The sequence below is a fragment of the Gallus gallus genome, chromosome 1 (assembly GCF_016699485.2).
Source record: "Gallus gallus isolate bGalGal1 chromosome 1, bGalGal1.mat.broiler.GRCg7b, whole genome shotgun sequence".
Classification (NCBI taxonomy): Eukaryota; Metazoa; Chordata; class Aves; order Galliformes; family Phasianidae; genus Gallus; species Gallus gallus.
In genome coordinates this window covers 163373783-163399708 of record NC_052532.1, presented here as the reverse complement: position 1 = coordinate 163399708, position 25926 = coordinate 163373783, and the positions used below count along the sequence as shown (strand labels likewise).

General features: G+C 34.3%; 1 protein-coding gene across 6 annotated transcripts in view; it reads left to right on the top strand.

The window, feature by feature from the left end:
- The window catches only part of PCDH17 (protocadherin 17), an 86738-nt gene that overhangs the window by 27490 nt on the left and 33322 nt on the right, over window positions 1-25926 (top strand). For 4 of the 6 annotated variants that reach the window (XM_015276818.4, XM_015276813.4, XM_015276837.4 and 1 more), the window contains 2 exons: window positions 1642-1700; window positions 1865-2037. In XM_015276818.4, coding sequence (XP_015132304.1) covers window positions 1642-1700; window positions 1865-2037 — 232 coding nt within the window. The remainder of the gene's footprint in view (window positions 1-1641; window positions 1701-1864; window positions 2038-25926) is intronic. The other 2 variants (XM_040653591.2, XM_040653603.2) reach the window with 1 other exon arrangement.

The following is a 25926-nucleotide window of genomic DNA, read 5'->3' as shown; positions in this document are numbered from 1 at the left end:
ATCTATCCATTTATTTATTTATTTACCAAAAGACTTAACTACCAGTAAGAAAAATGTATGGTATAGGTATACCTCATAAATCCTGACAATTTATCTTTCCTGTTTTTCCTAAATCACACAAGATATCCATGAGTACATGTATTTCACCTATGTTTTGAGAGTGGCATGTGGTTACTTATTTTCTGTTTTGACCATCTTTGAATGCTATGTTTCAGATGTAACTTCATATTTCTTTTTCAAGGCCCAATATTCCAATAATACATAGAGTAGCAAATATTTCTAATTACCATGTGCCTACCAAAAGTAAGCAAACAAACAAAAACAGCCAAGCAACCCAAAATAATTCAGAAAAGACAAAATGCAGAGTAGCAAGGAAGAATAAATATCTAGAAGACCAGTCACTTGTGTAAGCACTCAATGTACAAGATTAAATCTCATACTGGGCCTTCCATTAATTGAGTGCTGCCTGTGCTACTGATGCTGATAAGCGAGATGCTGTTGGAAAACTCATAGCCGCTGCGAAGCATAGTGGTGTGATCCGAAGCGATGAAGAAAACAGTAGGCGCTCTGTCACTAGGTCAGCTGCAAGACAAAGTGACATGCACAAATCTGCAGTATATGGAGTTCTGTGAAAGATTCAGTCTCTCTTTCTTCCAAAGAACTTCAGCTGATGATACAAGGGGAATTCAGTTCCCTTTGGCAGGACTCCATGTTGGTCTGGATGCTGTAAATACTTCTGCTTCTACAATTACTTAGCTTATGCTGCTAAAAATATACTCATGACAGAGTTAATGAAAGTATCTTCTTTTTAAAACCACTTGTCAGCAACAATCATTTAATGTTCTTGTTTGCATGTGTGGTTCTCATTATTCAGATGTAGCTATTAATACTGATGAAAATTAAAGAGAGAAAATCCAAATATTTTCATACTTGCACTTTTCCAGTGGCATTTAAACAGAAATTAAAGAGCTAAATATTCTTTTCTTCTCCTTTTTTCTTCTTTCTTCTTTCTTTTTTCTTTTTTATTCTTTTTTTTCTTTTTTTTTCTTTTTTTTCTTTCTCTTTTCTTTTTTCTTCTTTCTCTTTTCTCTTTTCTTTTTTCTTCTTTTTTTTCTTTTTTCTTTTTTTCTTTTTTCTTCCTTCTTTTTTCCTTTTTCTCTTCTATTCTTTTCCTTTTCTTAATTTGCATGTTTTGTAGAAACATATGAAATTGTATTACAGTAGTAAGGGCTTCAGAATCCCAGTAGATGATGTAATTATGAATAAAAATTAGTATTATTGAATAATTCACTTTTGTAATACACAGAAGTAATTTTTTTCTCTCCTTTTCAATAACCATCAGTCTTAATATCTAACTAATGAAAAAACATAAACAGTGTCATCTGTCAGGTTGCTCACAGAGAATGCCACTTATTGGAGCCTCATTGTTTACTTTAGCAGGTAATTTGTGGACCGGAATCATTTAATTGTTCTGAGCACATAATTACATGCCAGCATTTTCCAATTTAATTAAAATGTACAAATCTGAAGATTAAGGGAATTTTTGAATTATTAATCATTTCTCCTCTAGGAAATCTTGTTGCTCTGCAGGAGATTTGTCCAGTGTACAACTATACGTATTTTTTTCCTTCTCTTTCACAGACAGACAATTTTCCCGCAGAGCCCAATTACATGGGCAGCAGGCAGCAGTTTGTTCAAAGGTAAGGCCTATTAAATAACTTTCTCGGCTTCCCCATTTGCATTCTTGTCAAAATTGCTTTGCCAGAGAGTACAATTCAACTTAGAACAAGTAAATACAACTCTTTCTCTCTCTCTCTCTCTCTCTTTTTTTTTTTTTTTTTTTTTTTTTTAATATGTATTTCAGTAGCTCCACGTTCAAGGATCCAGAAAGAGCCAGCTTGAGGGACAGCGGGCATGGGGACAGTGATCAGGCTGACAGTGACCAAGACACTAACAAAGGCTCCTGCTGTGACATGTCTGTTAGGGAGGCACTCAAGATGAAAACTACTTCAACTAAAAGCCAGCCACTTGAACAAGGTGAGTGAAGCCTCCAGTGCTTACAAAGCGTAAAGTTAAGCCATCATTATAAACCTATTAGTGTTGCAGTTGCAGCGTAACAGCATGGAATAGCCCTCTGATAATACTATCAGAGAAAACTGTGAATCTTTTAGCTAGCCCAGAGCAAAGACATTCAGGATCTTTCAAAACGAACATGAAATGAAACCACAAGTATCCTTTTTTTCTGTAGAACCAAAATAGATTAAAAAAAAAAAAAATTAGTACTTTTCTAAAATGATTAGAAAAATACTTTATCTCCACTGGCATTGCCTGTGATATATTATATACTGTTCTTCAGCCAAAGAGTGATTTGCAAACTCAACCCAGGCATGCCTGCAACAGATAAAAGAACAGCAGTCATTTACATTCCTCGTGTAGTTTGGATGTGAGGAAAAGAAGAGACAGTATATCAGACAACAGTAAAAACCAATCAGAAAGTGTTTTCATTTCAAGGATATATTTTTCTACCTGTAATGTTGATTTCACAATTAATAGTAGTATGAGAACTTTCAAATAATAAAATAATCTGATTTTTAGTATAATTTCACCCATACTTTAGGACGGTATCAAAGATGAATGTCTGTGAATCAGCTAAAATTACTTATAGCAGAACAATGATCACAATCTCTGCAAGCCTTCATTCTGACAAATAAGCATGTTTGTTTCTTCAAATTCTGTGTCTAATGCATTTTTTTTTTCCAGATATGCTTTATCTAATTATGAGGTCTTTTATTTCAAAAGAAACACTTAAAAAAAAAGGAAAATCTGGCAAACTGAGTACTTTAGCATTGCGTGTTTATGTGATTTTGCCTAGACTGTAAGCAGTAAGAAAGAGCACCACTGCTGGAATGTTTTGTATATTTATTTTAGGTTTGTTGTGTAAAAGATGATTCAGTCTTAGAGAAAGTTAAGAGGTGATTAAATAAGTCAGTGCAATTGAGAATCTACATTTATAATTAAGCAGAAAAAAATATAAGCTTCTTATTATTTGTTGATTAATTGGATCTAGATTTTTTTGTAGCTAGCCCAGTCTGATCTGTTATACAGTCATTTGGAATACATTTCTGGTTATGTTGGGATTGCAGTGTGACTTTTGCTATGTAGAGTATTTAGAATGCTGCAGTATAACTTATTCTGTGTATATTTGAGGGTTGACCTCAAATATGACTTTATTTTCCAAGTAATAAATGCCAGAAAGATTATTTTTTTCCTAACCTTTTGCTACAGCAGGTCTCTGCTTGTAATTAGACATTGATCTGTATAAAGATGCAGTACTAGACTTTTTTTTTTTTTTAACTGTTTGAGTGTGGATCTAATTTTCTCAGTTTTGTTTTAACAAAAAGGCTGGATTTCTACCCATCAAGTACAGCAATGAAAGCTTGAGGTTCTAAGATTCAAAAAGCTTCATTAGAAAAATAATTTACTGCTCTAAATAATTAAAAATTGAGAGCTTTTTAGAAAATCACTATATAGCCAGAGTTCAAATTTTACTGCAGACTGTGAGTATAATGTCAAGACCAATACAGCTCAAAATATAAAAACATTAGTAAGCAAGTTAAGCCAATCATTCCTATTGCATGTTTCCACTGTAACAGAAAAAGTTATCTGGAGGTTTGCATTTATCATTATATCTCTGTGAGGGCCCCATTCATCAGGAAACAACTCACAGCAGTGGCTCATATTAATTCCTCACATTCTTATTTAATGTATACTGAACTATGAATGTTAAGTACTGTTAGCCACTGTGTTGCAGCAGCAGGTGTTTATGTGATATTTTTTTACTGAGAAAAGATAAATAATTAGCATCGAGAGATAAATCACTTCCCCCCCCCCCCCCCAAAAAAAAAAAAAAAAAAATCAAATGATAATGACATCTATTTGTTCACCTCCATTTCAAGTGTTTGGTAATAAAATCGTTTGGCAAATTATGAAAACTGAATCTGCTGCATGCACCTTATGGAGCCAGAAATCATTGCAGTAACAAATGTGGTGCAGTGTGGTGTTCTCAACGAAATCAATGGTAGCTTGTCACTAAGTATTGTATGATTAGGGCTTTTAGTCCAACATAACTTCTCTCTTTTGAAAGACAATAAACAAAATGGCTTACTCTATGCATTATTCCATTCCATTCCATTCCACACTGAAAGAGAGTGAGAAATATGATGTATGTGATTCGTGTAGAAAAAAGATTGCACTTTCCTTAGAGAAAAATTGTTTTCTGGGAAAAGGAGGTGGAGATCATGATAGAAGCAATTTTCTATGGTGGCACCTGAAGCAGTATCAGAAGTTGTGTTTCTGTCAGGTCTGTCATCTTTCTAGGTTGTGCTGAAGGGTAGGAATTTACTGTTTTGTAGCAATGTTTCAGACATGATTATTGCTGTTTAAAGATTCTGAAGTAATTTAACTTCTAGAAAGAAAGGGGTAAAATGAAGACCTTTAAAATACATTGAGACAATAAGTCATGTTAAAACAAGCATGTCTCCTTTCAAGTATTTTTTTTTTTTCTTTTCTGTAAATTCCAAGCCATTTTCTGCTTAACAGCATCTGTCTGTCTTTGGTCAGACCAGATGCTCTACTTATTCTCTACTTACACTTATTCAGCTGTCCTACAAAGGAGCTTGTTCCATGTGACTGCTACTTTTTCAGTGGAATGATTTTAGACACTTCTGTCTTGCTTACCTTTAATTTTCCCCATTTTGTTTCTGAGACCTTAAACCCCTTCACAGGTTCAGACAGTTTAAGGTCATCCTACTTACAAATCTTACAAGAATTAACAGTTTTAAATAGGTTTGCCAAGTTACATAAAAATTCCTGTTTGTTCCACCTGGAGTAGCATGTGTTATTCACATTTTATGTTTAGAATAGAATAATCTTTTTATTTGCTGTGGTCTATGTGGTCTAAAAACTATGATCAGTGTTTCTTGAAATGGCATACAAAGATGAAAACGATATTATAATTCATAAATGATATCTACAACAAAAACACGTGCATTCTAAACTTTCTTTGTAAGTCCTGAGAATGTTTATCTTATAATCTGTAAAACAGTGTAGAGATAGGGATGTTTTTTTTTTCTACTTGCTTATAAGTCATTGCTTTCTTAGATTTTCCTGTGCTTTTCTGATTTAATATATCTCTGGCAGATGATGATGATTATTATTATTGTTAGGTGGGTTTTCATTCACTGTATCACTCACTGTGCAACAGAAATCTTGCTTTCAAAATGCTTGCCATTCACACTTGTATCCCATAGAGGGAGCATTTTTGCATGTGCTTTTGCCTAGTTAATGGTAGCACGGATCCTAAGAATAAAGGAAAACCGGAGGTACATCCACAAAGAAAGAGTGAAAGAAAACTTTGGCACTGGCATCAGAGACTCCTCTAAGATCAGTTTACCAAGTTTTTGTGTAGAACAGCACATTTTTAATCTAAGATATATGTAACTAGGATAAAAGTCAATCTTCAGCAATTAAAAAAAAAAAAAAAGAGAGAGAGAGAGAGATTAATATCACACGAAAACGCAACACTTTCTTCATAATCACAACAAAATACCCATGGAACAAAGCTGACACAAACTTGCATGCAACTGTCTCAAGAATAAAGACTGTGTCGGATATTTTGAATCTCTATGAAAACCATTAACTCTAGTTTTAGTGGTCTTCCCTGGAGACGTTCAAGACTTACCTGTTCAGCCTGGTCTAGGGAGCCTGCTTTGGCAGAGGGGTTGGACTCTATGATCTTAGAGGTCCTTTCCAGCCCCTAAAGTTCTGTGATTCTGTAATTCTGTGATTGGTCCACTGAACATGTTCATGGAACAACACTGTAGTAATTCATTCATTTTTATTCTCAATTTTTAAAAAGAAAGATCCCTGAAATTGATTATTCTACGTTATCTCTCTGCAGCAGAGTAGATATTATCAGATTTTTTTACAAATGACTTTTCTGAACTTTCCAATGATTTTCTTTTATCAGCTCAATATCCACTCTCATGCATGTAACACATTCATTATTACATCTAAACTGACAGAACTTCCTTCCTAATTTTCTACTGTGAATACTTTGGTCAAGAGAATAGTACTTCTGAATTTAAGAGAATTTGTAGCATTATCACTGGCCTCATCCTTCTTGTGATGCCCATGTTACACACTGAAGCTTCCGTTAGTAGCTATCAATATCTAGCTTTTAGATTAATATTTTGCACTTCTAATTATAGGTGTACTATGAAAAATGTCAAATATTCATAGTGCCTTAAATTCGGCAATTTAAATCTGATCTAGGTAATGTGTTTGCAAGAGTTTCTTAGATAGACTCAGCTTGGCTATGTAAATATTCTGTAATGCATCATTTTGAGAAAGTAGAAAAATATTCCCCCTTTAAATCTAAGTTAATGATCTCACCAGAGGAATATGAGTCAGTCACCTTTGCTATGCAGATGGCTGTCATAACCTTCCTCATGTTAATATTCAGTGATCTATGGCATATTTGTTGAGGAAATTATTGTGAAAAAATTGAGCAAATACTTCTGAAAAATAAAGACAAAGCCTTTTTTCTCCCTCTGCTGCTTTTATGTTGAATGTCTTTTTAAGTTTTATTTTTTAGATGACCTTCTACTCTACCAGAGAATTCAGGCTCACTTTTTACCTGTCAGTTATTCTGATACTGAGTCTGGGTTCATGAGTGGCACTTTGTGACATGTGAGTTGAATGATAGCCAGATGTGTTTAGAAGCAGAGTCCAGTTTGTTTGGTACTTCCTCATTAGAAAGGAGTGTGTTTCTAATCATAGCTTCTCTCTGAAGCATATTCTGCTCATATTCAGCTTTGGAGTTTAAGCAAAGCTATCCAGGTGGGGAAGGAGAAGTCTGATAAAGCAGGAGCTTGTCTTGGAAGAAATGAGAAAAGGATGTGCAGTGGCACCCTAATGGAGAAGAAATAGATTAGCTTAATACCTTGACTACTTTCTTAGCTTCTTTCATTGATACAAGATAGAAAAACTGCAAACATCCTGGCAGCTGAAGTGACAGTGAATGCACTTTGCATCAGAGTACCATAGCCTATTATTGCCATGTGTTATTGCCTATTATCCCACTTTTCAACTAGAGTTGAGTCTGACAAACCAGATTTTTAATCAGGTACATTTCATCTTCTGGCACATTATTATCACATAGTAACAGTGAAGTTTTGTGAATGGTGTATATCACTTTTAATTAATAGATTTAGCCTCAGATTATGGAGGAAATTCATGTAAATGATTTTCAGTGCATGAAGAAATAACTTTCTGCATCTATATACACACAGAACGTGTCACTGAGAGACAAAAAAGGGACTATAACCATTCAGCACAGCATGGTCTTTGGAATATTTGGTGTGTTATACTACATTTTTAGGTAATTTATTTCTCCCCCTCTTCCCCAACATCATTTCCACTTTTTTTTTATAATTATAAATTCATTCAACATTTGAAAGATGTTTTTTTCTTTTTTGTGTATATCAATTTAATTATAAGCTTCACAACCAAATCAATTTAGATATATTATTTCCAACACCCTAAAGGACTGAAACTGTACCAATAGAAACAACAACAACAACAAACCAAAACAAAACAAAAAACAAACAAACAACAACAAAAAAAAAACAGATGATCTTATGTGTAAATTAATGTGCATAACATGCATTTCAAGATCAAAAGTCAGTTACCGTGAGTCTTTTCTCTGAGGTGTAGGTGTAAATTTTAAAATTTAGGTGCTGTAGCTTTGCTTTTGAGGCAACAAAGTAGAATATTCCTCGCCTGTCACTAATGTAAATCTCATTACTTCCTTTCTGTACTCCCTGTTTTGACACTACCTTTCCTGGGGCTGAGCTCAATCACTGTGTTGCAGTTTGTTCTTGGAAGTCTTGGAATCCATTAGTTATCTTTTTGCTTTATTCCCACTAGTAGAGCAAGAGATGGATGTGCTATTCTCAGTAAAATGAGGCCCTTCTAAGTCAAAATCATTATCTTCAGCTAACAATTTTTATTTTCAGAATCTTTTTTTAAATTGAAAGAAAAGTGGGGGCATAGAAAGATCAACAACTTTTGAAATGAGGAAATCATAAAACTGGTAGCTTTCATCGTTACAGGATTTATGCATTCCCCTGGATGGTAAATGGATGTTCTCTATCTGTGCTTACTTTTGTTAATGGAAATTTTAGGGCATATATCTATGCAGTGAATGGACACTTGATATCGTACAAACTATTGTAATGGGACTAGAGGATAATTTCCTCCCTCTTAGTCTGTGCATGTGTGTGTTTATCAAGTTACATAAAGGAGACAATTATAGCATATACATATTCTCCATTCTGTCTCATTTTATATCATCACTGTATGATTGTATCTCCTCTTACTAAGCTACCAAAAATATAGATATGATGAGAAGTGATATAACTCAAGTTCTGATACAATCCTGTTGTACATTCCAACCACGTTCTTGTTACCAAATGGAAAAAAAATAAAAAATAAAAAAAATCTGCAGATAGGACTGCTCTAAAGCTAATGCCTGTTAGTTGGAAACCTGAAGTTGATTTTTAGTTATCATTAGTCTTATTTCCATCTGGGGAAAACATATCAACAGAAGTATCTTAAATAAGGGATAGGAATTAATTATTCCATTCCGTAATGTGTCAATTAGAATAACAATTCTTTTTTTATTCTTCTAGGACAAGTTGTATCTTCTAATTTCTCTATACAATTCCCTCTGTCCTTTTTCTGGTCCTTTTTTGCTGTGTACTTACTTTTCTGCTGTTCTATTCTTCTGGTTTTCAGAGGAAGAAAAGTGGTATAATTTAATTTAGGCCAGAGTTGCATTAATGACAGACAATGTACTCATTTATAAGTAAGACCTGGAGAAATTCAGAATCATCAGAGAGGTGATATGGCAGAACAAAATAGTGATTTATGCAACTACGGAGAGAATTGTTTTAGTTCAGAGTTTCAATTAGTTTAACTGAGCAAACACTTAGATATAACAAAAGTCTTTGTGAATTAAAAAAAAGTTGTTATGAACAGGGCAATGATTGCCTTTTTCCTTCCTTCCTTCCTTCCTGCCTCCCTTCCTCCTTTCCGCCCTTCCTCCCTCCCTCCCTTCTTCCTTTCCTCCCTCACTCCCTTCCTCCCTTCCTCCCTTCCTTTCTTTCTTTCTTTTTTTTTTTTTTTTTTTTAGTTTGTTAGTAAAGTTATTTATGTTCAGTATGAAGGAGAATTTGCAATAAAGATATTTATGCACTGAAGATATTTATGCACTGCCTGTGTACGTTAAAGAATTCTCCTGCCTGGTGTTTTTTTTTTTGTTTGTTTTTGTTTTTTTTTTTTTTAGACAGATTAAATGTACGTTTGCCAGTGATAATCCAGGTTTATTTTAACCTACTGAGGGCCAGAGGATCCACTCTAGCCCTGTTTTTTGTGATGTCGTAATTAAACCTAAGGGTGAGATGTACTATCTAGTCCTGAGTAAAGTGTACTGAAAGGGAACAATTGCACTGAAGTGTTCTGTACTCTTTTGTCTGTGAACATCTTTTATGGGAAGAGCTCACCATGTGAAAGAATTGAAAAGAATGTGAGCTGTGCAGTGCTTCACAACAAGAATCCCTGATATACTGTAATAGCATGTAGGATTTAACAAGGACTTTGTTCAGACATAGAACTGCAACATGATTAGCTAATTACCACTCAGTGAAACTTTGTCTCCTCTCTGTACACCAGTGATATATGCATGCAGTGTATCAGCCTCTATGTACCTACTGCCCATCCTTATTTCCAGAATGGCAGAACAGCTGGTTTCCATTCCCTGCTGCTGCTTTCTTCTATTCCAGCTGCCACACTCAAATAACCTCCCTTCCCCAAGTGGGCTTCATATGGTTTGAAAGGGACTTAATGTGCCTTGGTGCATAGGGAACTTTTGATGCATATTTCATCATGTTTCAGTTCTTTCTACAGGGAACACTGCATGTATAACAGATGTTCCCTGACTACTACCCTTTCCTGAAGGTGACATGCCCTTTTTTGTGTTTCATCTCTAATGTATATGTAGCTGGTGTGCCTGTGTAGTACTAAAAAATACAGCTCCATAGCTGCCTCTATACTGCATGCCAAGCTGTATTTAATTCCATCTGCTCCCCTTTGCAGCATGAAATGGAGAGGAGCATATGCCCAGTACAACCAAATCATAGCGTGGCATGGAAAAGAACAAAACTTTATTTAAGACATGTAAATGTTTTTCTTTTCATTATATGACCATATTTTTTCTATGTGTACAAATTGCCTCATATAAATCAGTGGGAATGTGTATGTGATTGTCAGAAATCTTTCTTCTTCTTTTAATAGTTCCCATAGTGGAAACATCTATGTAGTATGATGTGTTTATGTATGCACACAACATACACAAATAAGATATTATTCACTGATGATCATGAAAAAAATATATTTTTTAAACAAAATCTGTATCTTAAATATGTGAAAAATTGAAAGTTTTAATAGCTTATATGTTTATTTTTAAAAGAGTAATTTAGGTTGTCCATTGAACATGATCTCTAGCTAGTTATACAGTTCAAACCTTAAAAGCTCTGAGTAAAGACCAAGAACAACAGAACCACAAGTAGACTTTTGTCTGTTTCAGTACAGTGGAAAAATTTGTGCGAGATATCTGTAACCTACACAGCCAAGGGTAGTGTCTACTGGATATCTGTGCACAAATGAAAATGAACAGTCCTAAACATTGTGTGCTGGTATTACTTTCATTTCTTTTCTAATATCTGAGCTTGGTATGGTTAGGTAGTTAGATTCAAACTGAGGAGTCTATCTGTTGTCCCTTTGACATTTGTTACTGCAAGCGAAGGTAACATAAAGGCAATATGTCTGTACATTTATCCTAATTTCTTTTTTTCAATTTAAAGGAGTAATATTTTTCTTTATTTTTATTATTATTTTTCTTTTTATATATATATATATCTTTAAAAGTTATGAAGTTCAACTGTGGATAACTTTCATGTGAACAAAAATAAAAATATCCACATTTGTATTACATTCAGATGTTTATTCATTCTTTATTATTCATGTTTTTATTCCTTTATGTTTAATTTTATGTGTTTATTATGTGTACATTCACATTTTTATCAGTGTATGGAAAATGTCAGAATTGCTTACATTGCTAGAATTTTGACACAGCCATAATCCTTCAAAGAAAAGTTAGACAATCAATGAGAATTAGCTTCTATCTGAGCTTTAGAAATGACCCATTGGTAATTTGCTGATATTTTAAAGTGATTTAAGGAGTTTTGTAACCTCTTTATGTAAGACAAAATAAGCTACTATTTAAAGAGTAAAAATTTCTTTGCTATTTAAAGCCAAAAGATATCTTTAAATTCTTTAAAATGAGCTGTCAGTAGAATTTCAGACCATTGCAAATTTAACACACTTCAGCAGCTTTTCACAAATGTAAATGACAACAGTAGGTGTCTTATTGTTTATTAAAAAAAGACTCTTTATTTTCTACTAAAAAGAATCTTTATTTTCTACTAGCATACTTGAAAGATGAATACTCTACAGCTACTTTCCTTATTGTAGACTTGATTCGTTTTTTTTTGTGATCTGCAGTCTGCAGATCACAAAGTGTGCATAGACAGAGGAAAAGTTATAGGAAGAAGAAAGCAAAAAATAAAATCTTAGAAGTTTAAGTTGTAGGGACAGAACATATAAAAAGAAGGGAAAAAGCAAGTAATAAACACAGTTGGATTTCTGAAGGAGACTACTCAACTCTCAGAGTCGGTATGTTTTTGTTGAGTTCATTAATTATCTGAAAAAAACAAACAAACAACAACAACAACAAAAAAAACATGATCAACATTTTTATTTTTCCTAAAGACTAGCTGCAACTGAAAAATTCTAAGCTGGACTACTATATTTCGTACTGGACATGTACTTTCTCTTTTTAAAGCAGAGTTTCATTAGAGTCAGTGGAATGGTACCACCTTACCCATTTTGGACAAGCATGGTGTGGTATTTGTTTATTCTTACAAATCAACTAAACATAACTTTTTTGTTTTTTCTTCTCCGATGTCAAATATCAGCGTTCTTTTGCTGAATTATACTACTTGTAACTGAACAAAAATATTTTATCAAATTTTGGATAATGACAGTGGTAATATATTTACTTACAGATGCAGTGTCTTTGTTCAGCTTACTGTTAGGAACAGATTTAAGAACAGATTTAGAAACAGATTACCCTGTAAAATATAAGAAAAGCAAAAAATTTCAAGGCAGCAAAAATATTCTTTAGAATTTTAATGAAATCCAGAGAATACTATTTTCAATCTATTTAAAGTGAATTTTACCTTTCCAAAAATCAATTCAAAACTACAGCTCAGATTTTCTCCTAAATATTTAGTCCTCCGTAAGTAGAAGGAAACTGGAAAATGAGGATTTTAAAGTTTTGTTCATTAAGAAAACCAAAAAAATCTTAATATCACAAACCTCTACATTTTCAGCACTTCTAAGGAAGAGAACAGTGCACAAATTCTTGGGAACCTGGTCCCTGTCACTTCATCTGCCATATTACCTGCTTCTGTAAGACTCACCCTAATTATATATAGTTAATTAATTGACAAACGCTTTAGAATTAATGAAGAGAGAAACAGATACTTTTGAAGCATGATTAATTTGACCTATTTTACATGAATCATGCCCTCAAAACACTCATGAGGTGAGTAACTTCTGTAGTTCAGTATTTGTTGATGTCTAAAGTTCTGAAAGATTCATTGCATATCAGTATTTTTTTTCAGGAAACATCTTTTTGCACGTTAGCCATTGCGTGTCCCAGCTTTTTGGCTTCTGTTTCTTACTTACACTACAGATGCTAGTGATTCTAGCTCAAGGTTTTTTTTTGTTTGTTTTGTTTTGTTTTACTGGAGGCATAATCATTAACTTATTCAACAAATCTTTTCAATTTCATCAGCGTCATGACGTGGAGGTGTTGAATCTCCATTTGCACAGCTGTTGTTCTCTCTTCCATATATTTGTTGCTGGAAGCAGTTTTTTCACTCACAGAGCTGGGTGACTAAGGTCCATAGCTTTTGATGCTTTGGTTAAATACTCATCTATTTGTTTTTTCTCCTGATTTGTTATGGCCAAAACTGGTGCCAGAAGCAATAAAAACTAGCATGTTGGAGATTTAAAATTAGACTCTGAGTTCAACCTGTACTTTGGCTTCTAAAAATCCCTATGTGCCAAAACACTTTACTGAAATGACTCACAGAAAAAGAAGGGGATGGTCTTAGATTACGTGGTGCTCAGCTTAAAATCAAAATAAATTTATCTGACCACTTGACCTATTATAATTTAATTAAATACCCAGAGATGAATTAAAAACATCAATTTAAGGATTAACCTCTATATAAGATATCTGTATCATACATAGTGTTAATTTCAGTAAATTTTTATCACTTGGTGAGTTGAAGTAATTCATGATCTTCTTAAACCTAACTTCTTATTACTTCTAAGGCACTTCTTGTATGTTCATTAAAGAGCAGTGGATTCTGGAATAGCTTCTAATCCCTGGCAAATACATTTAAGCATCAACTGGCATTTCACAAACATACAGTAACAATCTTATTAAATCTAAGTAAATATTTACTTAAGATACTTGAGTCTATCTTCTTGTATCACAACCAGTGTAGGACATGTCATTAATGATGGTAAAGCGAGATTTATCTGCAGCAGAATACCTGCAACTCTTAACTCCATTGCCAGAGCCATCTACTGAGATGTAGCACACATTGGCACAAAAAGGTCTCCTAACTTTTCTGTACCCTCTTCCTGAAAGAGATAAACTAAGCTAAATATGTACTAGTATGGCTATGTGCATGACAGGGTTTTCTTCCAAATAGATGTGTGAACCGACCTTGTCATTTTTTTCACACTTCTAGATGACACAGCTTTGCCAGCAATACTTCACGATATAGATCTGGTCTCACAAGATGCTATTCAGTATCAATGTTATTAATGGTGAGCATATCCTGTTTTCTTGCAAGGCTCACAGAGATAGAGACTGAACTACATTTTTTGGCAAATTGAACAAGATTGTCAAGAATGTGTCACATAATTTCTTATGTTCAAAGTAACCCTACAAAAAATACTTAACTCTGTACTTCTCGGAAGTAAATGTCTCAGGGAATAAATCTGATGTGTTGCACAAGTCAGGTATCTTTGATTGACTTACACTTCTGCATTTTTTATTTCAAGATTTTTAACTGATAAATAACTATCGAAATAACATCTCATCCAGATTTTTTTTTTCATCAAGATTTTTAGTTTATATTGGGAAATTTGACTACTTCCCTGTTTATTTTTCTCTTACAGCACAACGGTCCATTTTACTTGAATAAATAAATAAATAAATAAATAAATAAATAAATTCTTACAGTACCCTCAAGATTTTCATTATACTCTTAAGTAGAGATAGTTTTTAGTGGCTACAGTTATTATTTCTGAAATGACAGAAAGTGTGATTCAGACTAGGATCCTATTGTGTTTGTTCAGGCCTTGTTATTTACAGTCAGATATACAGTTCACAAGATAGGCTAAATGCGCATAGTTCACAAAATAAGAAGGCAAATTTGGCTATATAATGAAGTAGAATCTAACTTTGGTTAATTTAGAGCTTTACACATCTTTTCCTTTCTCTATATGTTGTCATGCATCATTGTACTAGAGTCACTACTGATAGGCAAATTTATTACTCTAAGATTGTTTCTGATTTTGGCATTAAATACCCCCTTTTTGAAAGTTGTCTTGGTAGTTTTTTGTTATTATTATTTTTAATTTTACTTCATAGAAAATCATCAGAAATCTTTATCCTAATAAAAGCTAGAATTAAATATTATATTATATTATGTTGCTCCAAAAGTAATACCTCCTTTTTATTTCCATGGGAACTACAGCAGATATAAAACACACAATAATACTATATGATAGAGCAAATTCTCAGCTACAACTATCTTTTTCGCCAAATCACCACCGTTAGCTATGCACTTTTGCCAGCAAAAAACAAGAGCCTGAATGCCGTGCTCATAAAAATCTGCAGTAGTGGAGGTGACCCAGTATTGCTTTACCAGTGCTGAAACACATCACCTACTGCCTCACTGTGCTCACATCCACTGTTTCTTCTCCATAAATGTTCAACAAGCATCAGTGAATATTGACATTCAGTGATTCATGGGTGCTATTTATTTGCAAGGAGGAATTCAGTGGCACACCTGTGCTTCATACACAGCTCCATGTCAGACGCCATTTTGTCAGACTGCCCCTGTGCTGCCATTTGTCACACAGCAACAACATGTAACGGAATATTGGCAGGAGGGTTCCACCTCTACTGCCATACCACCAACATCTGCCCCTGATGTTGGAGGCCAACAGAATAAAACAAGAGGCATTACTTTTAGAAGCCTTTGTAAATAAGCATAATTAAGTATTATGCTTGCATGAATAGGAGAGATTTATTTAAAATCTTGAAATGTAAGTTCATCTAATAGTGCTAATTTTGTAATAATAGTGATCATATTAAGTACTGTGCAGGTGGCCAAATTTTCTCTTTAACATCTGACATTTTTCGTCAATGGTATGTATAAAAATCATGTATACTTTCTGTGAGTAATCATGATCATGATCCCATCTGTCTTTTTTCCATATCACTGTAGTAGAGTACACTGTAATATGATATTCCTGTAAAATGCATCTTGTCTGCAATAGTCATGTAGTTAGCTATTTATGCATTTGATTTTATGAAAATAAATTCTTAATAAGAATTTTTTATAAATTTTCTGGTACAGATATATTAATATATTTTATTAAAGTGAACTAAGTGCTTAAAAATAGCTTCCTGGCATTCAGAATAATGGATATGAAAGGAAGAGTAATAAAAATTGAGGGGAAGGTGCAGTGTAAGCACTGATTCAGCAACTACTGCACTGATTTAAACATTTTCTTTAGTACGTAAGATATACATCTGCAGGCATTTAAAAACACATGAATACAACTGTCTAGTAAGGGTTGAGCTGTGGAAGTTTCTGTCAGGTAACAAATTAACTCTCATCATCTAGCCTATGGCAAATGTACATGTGCTTGCACTTCACTTAGACCAGCTGAAGGTAATTCAATCATTCACCTAGCTGCAATGTCTAAGTCACCTTGTGGAATTTTCACTCATTCTCCAGCAATTAAATGAAGACTATAAGACATATATACATTTCCTTGCATTTAAAAGGGCAAATAAGAGAATCCAAGAAAATAAATAAGATGCATTTGCATCAATTTAGGGTGAAATTTTCTTCCATGAATTTGTCTAATTGCTTTGTGAAGCCTTTGCATCCATAATATCCTGAGCAACGAACTCCACAGTATACTTAGGTGTGTGCATGGACACAGTTCTGTTGATTGAAGCTTCCATATGATAACTTCACTGGCAGTGCCTGGTTCTTGCTTTAGGAGAAACAGTAGATAATTTTTTCCTATTAGTCCTCTCAGTGACAATCACAATTCACAAATCTTTTCATATTTTCCCTTTGTTGTGTTTTCTCCAAGCTAAAAAAAGCTTAGTTTATTTAATCTCTTCTCTTATGAAAGCCTTTTCATAACTTTGATCATCTTTAGTTCTATTATATTCTTTTGAACGTGGTATGAGCAGAACTGCATACAGAAGTCTAGACACAGCAGCTGTGGTTTTAAACAGAGCAATGTTTTGTGTTTAAATCTCTATTCCTTCTCCAAGATTGCTTCCCATTCTAATTGATCTTTGCATGTTCTAAAAGTTGAAATCTTCATTTAACAGTCCAGGATAATACTAAGATCTGTTTCAGAGTTCATAGGTTGCAGTTGGACAGTTCCTCCTGTTTTCCATCATGTACATTACCTGCATGTGTTGACACTGAATCCTATGCACCATTTTATTGTAGTCACACAATACCACAACAGCTATCTGCAGCTCTTCACAATCACAGATTTTACCACTCACATTAGCTGTGTTATGTTTGTTTGGCACCAAAGCTAATTTAAGTGATAGTGTTACAATGCTCCAATTTCATATTTGGGTTCCATCTGGTCTGCTGATTTGTTGGTAGTCATTTTATCCATTTTCTCCAAGATGTAAACTACTTGTCTTCCAGTTGCAGGCAATTTTCATGACTGATTTATATCCCCAGAATAACTGCATTATTGGAATCTTCCTAGACTCCTTTGCACTGTGCTTTTTTTTTTTTTTTTTTTTTTTTCTTCCCCCCTGTTTGAGAGGGAGCTTGCTTGTGACCTTATCTTTCAGTGTAGCAGTATATGCTGATTTTCTGTAACCTTCAATGACACACTGTTTCTCTGGCATGCTTTCCTTTTCCTTCCTCCCTTCCTCCCTTCCTCCCTTCCTCCCTTTCTTCCTCCCCTCCCCTCCCCTCCCCTCCCCTCTCCTCCCCTCTCCTCCCCTCCCCTCCCCTCCCCTCCCCCTCCTTCCCTTCCCTTCCCTTCCCTTCCCTTCCCTTCCCTTCCCTTCCCTTCCCTTCCCTTCCCTTCCCTTCCCTTCCTGTTTTCTTTTTTAAGTAAAAAATTCTCATCGTTACTTACTATGTCACAAACAAATAGTTTTCAAAACTTTTTCCATCCTTCCCTACATAACATTTTTATTGTAATGTTTTATTGGTTTAGTTTCATGCTTTTCTCTTCCTAATTTGCATGAGTCCCATGCTTTCTAAGAGTATCTTTTTACTTCTAATAGCTTCCTTTACTCTGCTGTCTCACATGCTGGCCATTTTCCTGTCTGTTATAAGTGTTTCTGATAAGTGGTATACAGTTACTCTGAACTCCTAATATAGTATCTCTAAGCAGTCTGTTATACTATCTGAAAGCATTTAGTCTTGCCCTTTTCAGTTTCCTTTTAAAAAGCTTTGTCATGTTCAGGTAGTTCCCATTTTTGAAGTTAAACATTAACTCTAGTGAATTTTTTGCCTTTTTCTTTTCTACAATGACACTGAATTTGAAAGCTTTCGGCCAGCACTACAGCAAAGCACAGCAATAACTATATTTTCAGCCTGGCTTGTTGAATGCTAAAAACTAAATTGTATCAGCAACGTTTATCCCCTGTGAACTCTTGGACTAGTTACTTTAAGTGCAATGTACTTCATCATTCCTATGTAATTTGTATCTTGGCATTATGATTACACTGAGTTTTATTTCTACTGGCTCTATGAGACATCTTTTACATTGGATTCCTTACTTAGAACCAGCTGCTGCTGTTCTTTTTTTTTCTCATCTTTTCTCTTTTCTCCTTTTAAAAATCAAAATAAAAATAACTACAATTTGTATAGAATCAAGTAAATATTTGGTTACCAATTTTTATGTGTCCTGTTCAATTGTGATTTTATTTGCTGAAGTTCTTTGCTATTTCCTGTCCCCAAATATGGCAAACTTTAATTCTTTTTGATTATTCAGTTTCTGGTTTTATTCCAGATGGCAAATCACCTAAGACTACATGTTTTTGTTTTTGTTCCCCTCTCCCCCCCCACCCCGCCTTTTGTTTTTCTATGCTGGCTTACATGATGCCTATTCTTCTTGGATATGTGCCAGTCACAACAAAAATTCCCAGGGTCACTAACTAAAATATTCTCTTATCTTGTCTAAGTCAATTTTCAATTAAAAAAAAAAAAAAAAAAAAAAAAAAAAAAAAAAAAAGCGTATGAGCCAGTATCTATGACAGCTGTCTCATTTTCTCATTTTCATCTTGAATTTTGCCTTTAACTTATGATTCAGTTGACCCAAGTCTGCCTCTTTTTTGTTTGTTTTAATGAAAGGGATATGCAGTTGTTGTACCCATTTATAAGGTTCAGGTGGAAATGCAAAATTTTCTTCCTTTTTCTGGGAAAACAATGACCACAAAAACAACAGCACCTAAACAAACAAAAACAGTTTATATTATTAGCCTCCATTCACTGCCACAGTTTCCTATTTCAGCTAGTTCTGATTTTTATTCTCACACTTCCTGGGTGTTCTAGTGAATAGGAATAACAATTAAAGAGATGTGGAGATAGTCTACGTTTTTGCTTGTTATACTGTATCAAAGTCAGTCATTTTTTAGACATTTTAATTGTTCCTTTGTTACACAGTTCACTGAATGCTTATTTTAGCCCAGTTTCTTACACTGTTGTCATTTTGACTTTCCTCACCTTTAAAAAGATTTTTTTAGAGCTCTTTCAAAGAACAAGAGTTGCAGAATGCCACTTAGGAATGTAAACATCAGTTTATTATTATCACTGTTCAGTATTGTCACTCTGTTCTCCCCTCCTCCCCCCATTCTAGCACGTCTTAATGCCTTTGTCTTTTTCTGCATTGGAGCAGCTGTGAAAATTTGTCCAAATTAGCATTACAGGTGGATTAGTCAAATCACTCTAAATCTCAGTGTAGATATCTTTATTTGTGCTTAAAATATAGCAAATTTGGCTAAGCTTATATCAATTCCAAAGTGAACCATAGTAAACTGAATCAGAAGCATTTTAGTGCTGAATAAGAATAAAAATAAAAGAACAAGAATATAAGAATACCCACACAGTGGTTTAATGTGATTGAACAAATCTTCTTTAAACTCACCCATATAACTGATAAGGATTAAATTTCCAGTTTTTTCTCCCTTGGTAGCCTCAGAGAAGCTTCCTTTCCTTTTAGTCAAACACTTGTGATCTTACACGCTCTAGCATTCAATGGTACATCTTGGAGATATTTCATTTCACGTTAAGGCTGCTACTGTATCCAATGTACTGCTTCATGGATCTCTGCAGTGAGATCCATTCCTACTGTAGCTCCTATCTGGTCTTCTACAGCTTTCTGGAGTTTGCTGCAAATTCACAGATGATTCTGATACAGGAAAAGTCAGAAGATAAGAAAGAAGCATGTTGGCAATGTGTCTATACTCAGAATTAGTCAGAACCCTCATAGCTTACCTTTGTATAAAAAGATTATGAAGACAGTGACTGCAGGGATTCTCAATCCCCAAAACCAAGTGCCATGATCTGGCTTCAGAAATATATTCAGTCTCTATTATCTTGCAGCACAGAAAAGTTACGTGCTTTTGTAATTACTGTGTCTTTCACACAGAATTTTCACTGAGGTAGAAAGTAAACTCCAATATGAAAATTATGCTACACAGAGCTATCGCATAGCTGTGATTCTTGGCTAGGCTCATCCAAAAGATCAGTACAAGTTTGAAAGTAAAGCTATGGTACACTGCACTGTCAGGCTGAACAGCTCAAAACCAGACAAGGATACCTGTAACTTTGTTCATCTGAGCTTGCATTCTAGCCTGATGAATGCTGAGAATTAGCGTTGTATGCTTTATTCTCAGTGGCAACTGTCAACAGTGTAACTCTTCAAGCATGTCCTGCGACTTGTTCTATCCAAGATAAATGATTTTGATTCCAAAGCAGCTCTTCCATCTATTTTGTAGATATAGTGTCTGAGAAGAGTGAGAGTGAATTTGGGCAAATAATAAATAAAAATTGTCAGTCGTGACATTTGAAGAGAAAAAAAAAGAAAAAAGAAAAAAGAAAAAAAAAAGACTCCTGTGTTCTTGTAAAACACATGAGAATGTCAAAAAAAAAAAAAAAAATCATATATCTTGTGAAAAGACAAAGAAAGATACCACACATTCGTTTTGGTAAATATGGTATGCTAAGTACATACGATTCACATCTTACCTACACTTCAGTCATATTTCCAGGTGCCTCTAATCACAATCTGTGACATCTAACAGCTCACATAATTTAGATTTCATTATATCCATGTCGTGAGATCTTCTTGTGCTTAACTTCTTACTGGGACAAAATACAGAGGGGGACCCCACAACTCAATTGAATTCATTTTTTCCCTTGTTTCATCTTGTTTTCCATTAGAAGAATAAGAATTAGATGTGTGGTTAGTAAGCCAGAGGAAAGATGTGCATCCTAGTAGATCCATACCACACTGTGATACTTGATGTAGCCATGGAGGTGTTAATAATGGGCTCTGATTTCCAACCCTCAGTTTACAGATAGTTTTTTACTTCTGTTTAGCTTCTGTTTTTTGTTAATTTTCATTATTGCTCTTGGCTTTGATTACTTCCTCCGTGTAGAAGAATCTAACTGGAGCCCCTGTTTATTTCTTGTGATGTGTATTTTCCATCAAATGACAGTCATCAAAGGAGAACATTTTATTTCTAGCCTCAAGAGGTTCACACTCACAAGAGTGGCCTAGAGGGACGCAGCTGTCTCATTGTGCAGTGAACAGAGAATTATTCTGGGATGCATCCTCCTCAGTAAAAGCCTTAAATATTATAACAAGTTTCTTGCACTGGCACTGAAAGCAATTTGAGAACCAGTGGAAAATGTGAGTTGTTGACATTATACATTGTGGTAGCTTTTCCTTTTAAACAACTAGTTATCTTGTTCTGTGCCTATTATGCCAGTTTCCTACTCTATGATTTCCACATGATTCTAATTACAAAAGGAAGAGATTATCGTAATAGTGGTAGCTATCAAATCCAACAACAAAAAGAGACAATGATTTCCAAAAACACTGAGGTGAGGAAGGAATTCCTGTTCCTTTTTCTGTATGTTTAATGTGATGGACTAGATGAATATTAAAAATCTCTTCCTACTGAACTGTATTCCATTCCATCCCATCTCATTCCATCCCATTTTAAACATATCTTCAATTTTTGTGCTACTTGAGTAAGCACAAAGTGTATTATTTAAGGAAACAGAAGAAAGTCTTAGTATTTAGATATTCTGAATGTTTTTATTTCTGCTATCATTTCCTTCTTTGGCTGACTGAACTTAAATGAGAGTCTATATCAGGGTGTGTAGACATAGGGCAAGAAGTAATGGCTTTAAACTAAAAGGGAGTAGAATTAAATTAGATATAAGGTAGGGATTATTTACCATGGGAGTGGTTAGATTCTGGAACATGTTGCCCAAAGAGGCTATGTATGCTCCATTCCTAGAAGGAGATCTGGGACTTAGATCAACCTGATCAAGTGGAAGGTGGATCATGGCAAGGGGAACTGGAGCTGGATGGTTATTAAAGGTCATTTTCAACTCAAACTACTCTGTGAGTCTGTGGTTCATGGATTCTATGATAACAGCTATTTTTTGTCCTTTGAAATTTGTGACAGTTTTATGGTAATGTTGCTTCAGAAGTATATATAAAGTATATATAAATGGTCCATCATTTTGCAGTTTGTATCAGCTATATCATGTATATAGCAAAGACAAGTAAATTGTAGTCCTAAATTACATGGAGAGATTCTGCAAATCCTAGAAAACTCTTGTGTGCCCAGGCTTTAACAGTAGAAGCAGTTGGTGACCAGGAAGGCCAATAATTGGGATGTAATTAATGAGCTTAAAGCAAGAAAAAAGCCTCCCTTAAAGAGGGATAAATATGTGACAGAATGTCTCTGGCAAGTGTTAGCTCCTGATGGTTTGTCATGGCTTCTTGAATATCCAAATGTTACTTTTTTGTTTGTTTGTTTGTTTGTTTTAAATCGTTATTAATAATTAATTAATTAATTTATTTTTCTGGCAGTGATGTGTTAGTTTTTGCTCTTTTAGCCACCTGAACCAATAACCTGAAAGTGCTAGCATAAAGGAACATGGTGGGAAATTCCTGAGCATATAAGTTTGCTTGCTTGAAAGTTCAGAAATCCTCTGTGTAAAGTTGCTTAGGGGAAACCAATAAAAAACAAACAAACAAACAAACAAAAAAAAAAACCCATGACAAATGTCTTAAAAAAAAAAAAAAAACTTGTGTGTAATTTTCTAAATTATTTTTTGAATCAGTGAGCAGTTATTGTATCTAGATGGAGTTTTTACAGGTGTGGAGTTCACAGTAGCTTGGCACAGAATTTTCTGTGATCATTTTCACAGATTCTGTAACCTAGGAAGAAAAAAATAGAGGGAAAATGGGGAAAAAAATTGTATTCATCTTCTACAAAAATTACAGCATTTGGGGTAAAAGTCTCTGATACATATAGCTAAGATTTTGGATGATAATCTCAAACTATTTATGATAGTTTTTCCTTCAATTTTATCTTTTTAATGTAAGCTATTTTACTTGCATACAGCTTGAATGAATGCCCATTCTGAATATGCAAAAAAAGTAGGTCTCAAGCTTTAAGCAGTAGGTTAGCTTTTCAGATTACCAAAGTAGGATTATAGCAAGATGGAAGCTATCACTGTGTGTAGTACAAGGTGTCAAATTCTTAAACTGAGGATTTCAAAGGAGATATTTTAACTAAAAATAACATTTACAGATAAGAGCATAGAAGTTCCACTACTATTGTTTGTTTAATATTTTCTGTTTGTATTAAAGGCCTAATCAGATTACAAATCCCAGTTTGCTTGCAAATACCCAAACAAATGTTTACTTTCATCATTCTGGTCTGAGCAAATGATGCAGATTTCTGTTCAATTTTTCAATTTTTATTGCTGTTTAGAATACCGACTTTATACTCTCCGAACTTACACTTTATAAAGAGGATATCAAAGAATGACTTCTTTTTCATGTAAGTCATGAATGGCTACTGCAAAATGATTCTTCAACAGAAAATTCAGACTTGTAATACAGAACAATAATATATATATTGTTGATCAACAACAACATCTCAACATCTTTAAAAGTCAGTTTTTGCAGACTGCAATATAAATGCAGATAAAATGTGTCTAGATAGATACGTTAAAAATTCCAAGGTGTTAATGGCAAACTTTAAAATTATTTCTATTCAATTAGTTTGGATTAAGGAAGTAGTACTGAGCATGATGTTTCTTAACGTATTTGGTATTAGAGGAGATTTCTTATGAAAGATTTATAAATGGAAATCTTTACTGTGAGGAAGTGAAATATTCCCCTTAGTAAAACAAGAAGAAAATCAAGAAATGAGGACTGCCAGTACTTAATATGTATTTAAATTCTTCCCACATCTTCAGTTGATTGACATCTTCAACAAGCTGTTAATGACCCACTCCATTTGCTTTAAACAAGCCTTATTTTTTTAGATCTGATATAGTTTTGTAGGAAGTGGGAATTAAGTAGACTTAATTGCCTTTTTTTGTTGTTGTTGTTATTGTTTTTGTGCTTGTAATTTACCATTCAAAAGAACAGTATGCTTTGCTACTGTAATAAAGTTTCTCAGTAGTCCTTTCTTTGAATTGAATTCTAGATGTAAGACTGTGTACTAGTTATAATGAATCAGTATTCTTATCTGAGGTAGGCTGTGTGTGTTAGGTACCAGTTATTCGTAAAATCAGTCTTTCTCATGCTGGCTTTCAGTGTTATAAAGTAGTAATTTAGCAGCTGTCTTGGATAGGGCTGTAAGCACGTACAAAATCAAAGGTGACTCTGATTCTGTTCATGAGATGGGTTGGTACTGCATTTTTATTAGTGTTTTTCTTTCCTTGTACTTTGATAGTTTTAGTCCCTGGGGCACAGAGCTGAGAAACAGAGATCGTAAGTATCATGCCAGATGAGGAAAACCACGTAAGTGATGATGCAAAATGTATTGTGTCTGATAGTGAACAAGCAGAGACTGGCTTGTGTAAAACAGATTTTTATAGTAGTACAGTGATGGATTATTCTCACCACAGTGGTACCTGCTGAGGATCTGTGTTATTTTTAGTTGTACTGTAATAACTTTTTTTTTTTTCAAGAAATGAATTACATATCTGTAGAGAAGTGATGGTACAGGCAACCATGACTGTTAATATGCACTCAGTATTTTATATTCAGGCATGAATGCCTATATTGATTCTAGACACTAGCTAATCTGTGATTGTGAAGAAAAATATTGGCAAGGGGACTGAGAGGTGGGGAGCTTGACATCAAAGTGCTTACTAACATGAGCCTTTGTTGTTTCAAAATGAAGAGCTCACAATCTTTTCCTGGTAGGAATGAATAAAACTTAGAAGATATGATAAATAGTGAGCTATTCTACTTCCTTTCATACTGGGTATTCATACCAGCAGTACTTTACAATGTTAAATCTGAATGCAGACTTTTGATTCAGGGTTATTTGTAGTTTAGTTCCTGAATGTTGTCGACTTTCCCCAAATATTTACAGTATATTTAATTTGCAGAAGACAGAGCATGTGCAATTGTAAATTTTACATATGTGATATGAGGAATAGTAGTACATATTATCTTCAATTTTTAGCAGAGAATAAATCCCTTATGCCTGTCTGTATAATTCTCCTGTCTGTACCTCCCTTCTGAAGGAGGATAGTTGTAGATTGCATTTATCTGGTAGACCACACTTTAGCCACTCTACTTTAGAGAGAAGGGAGTATGCCATTAACTGAGTTAAAATGAAATACAATATCTGGTATAAAGTAGTCATCGTGCTCTCTGTGACCTCATCCCTGCAAGGCAGCGGCTAATCAGTGTTATCTGGTGGGGTCTTTCCATTATGTCCCCTCTCTTACAATTCCTATCTGCTCAACAACTGACATATGATCTCTCATCCCCCTTTGTGCCTCCAATAAGCATAAAGTCTAACAGGGGACAGGAGGGGAAGGAGACTAACCTTTTCAGCTCGATTACAGAGAGAAAAATTTGTTTTTGTAATTAGAGCTCAGCAGTGATCTCTGTTTATTTCACTGTTACCCTGCTCGGTGTAAACAGAACTCAATTTTGACAACTGTTTAGCTCACGGCACAGTTTTAAAGTATTAAAGGATAATGGAAGACTTATTAGATTAGCTTTTGCCGTGATCTTTTAGTGTCCCAGATAATTATTATTTGTGATACAGCTGAATGGTTTAGCCTTGTATTATTATTATGCGTG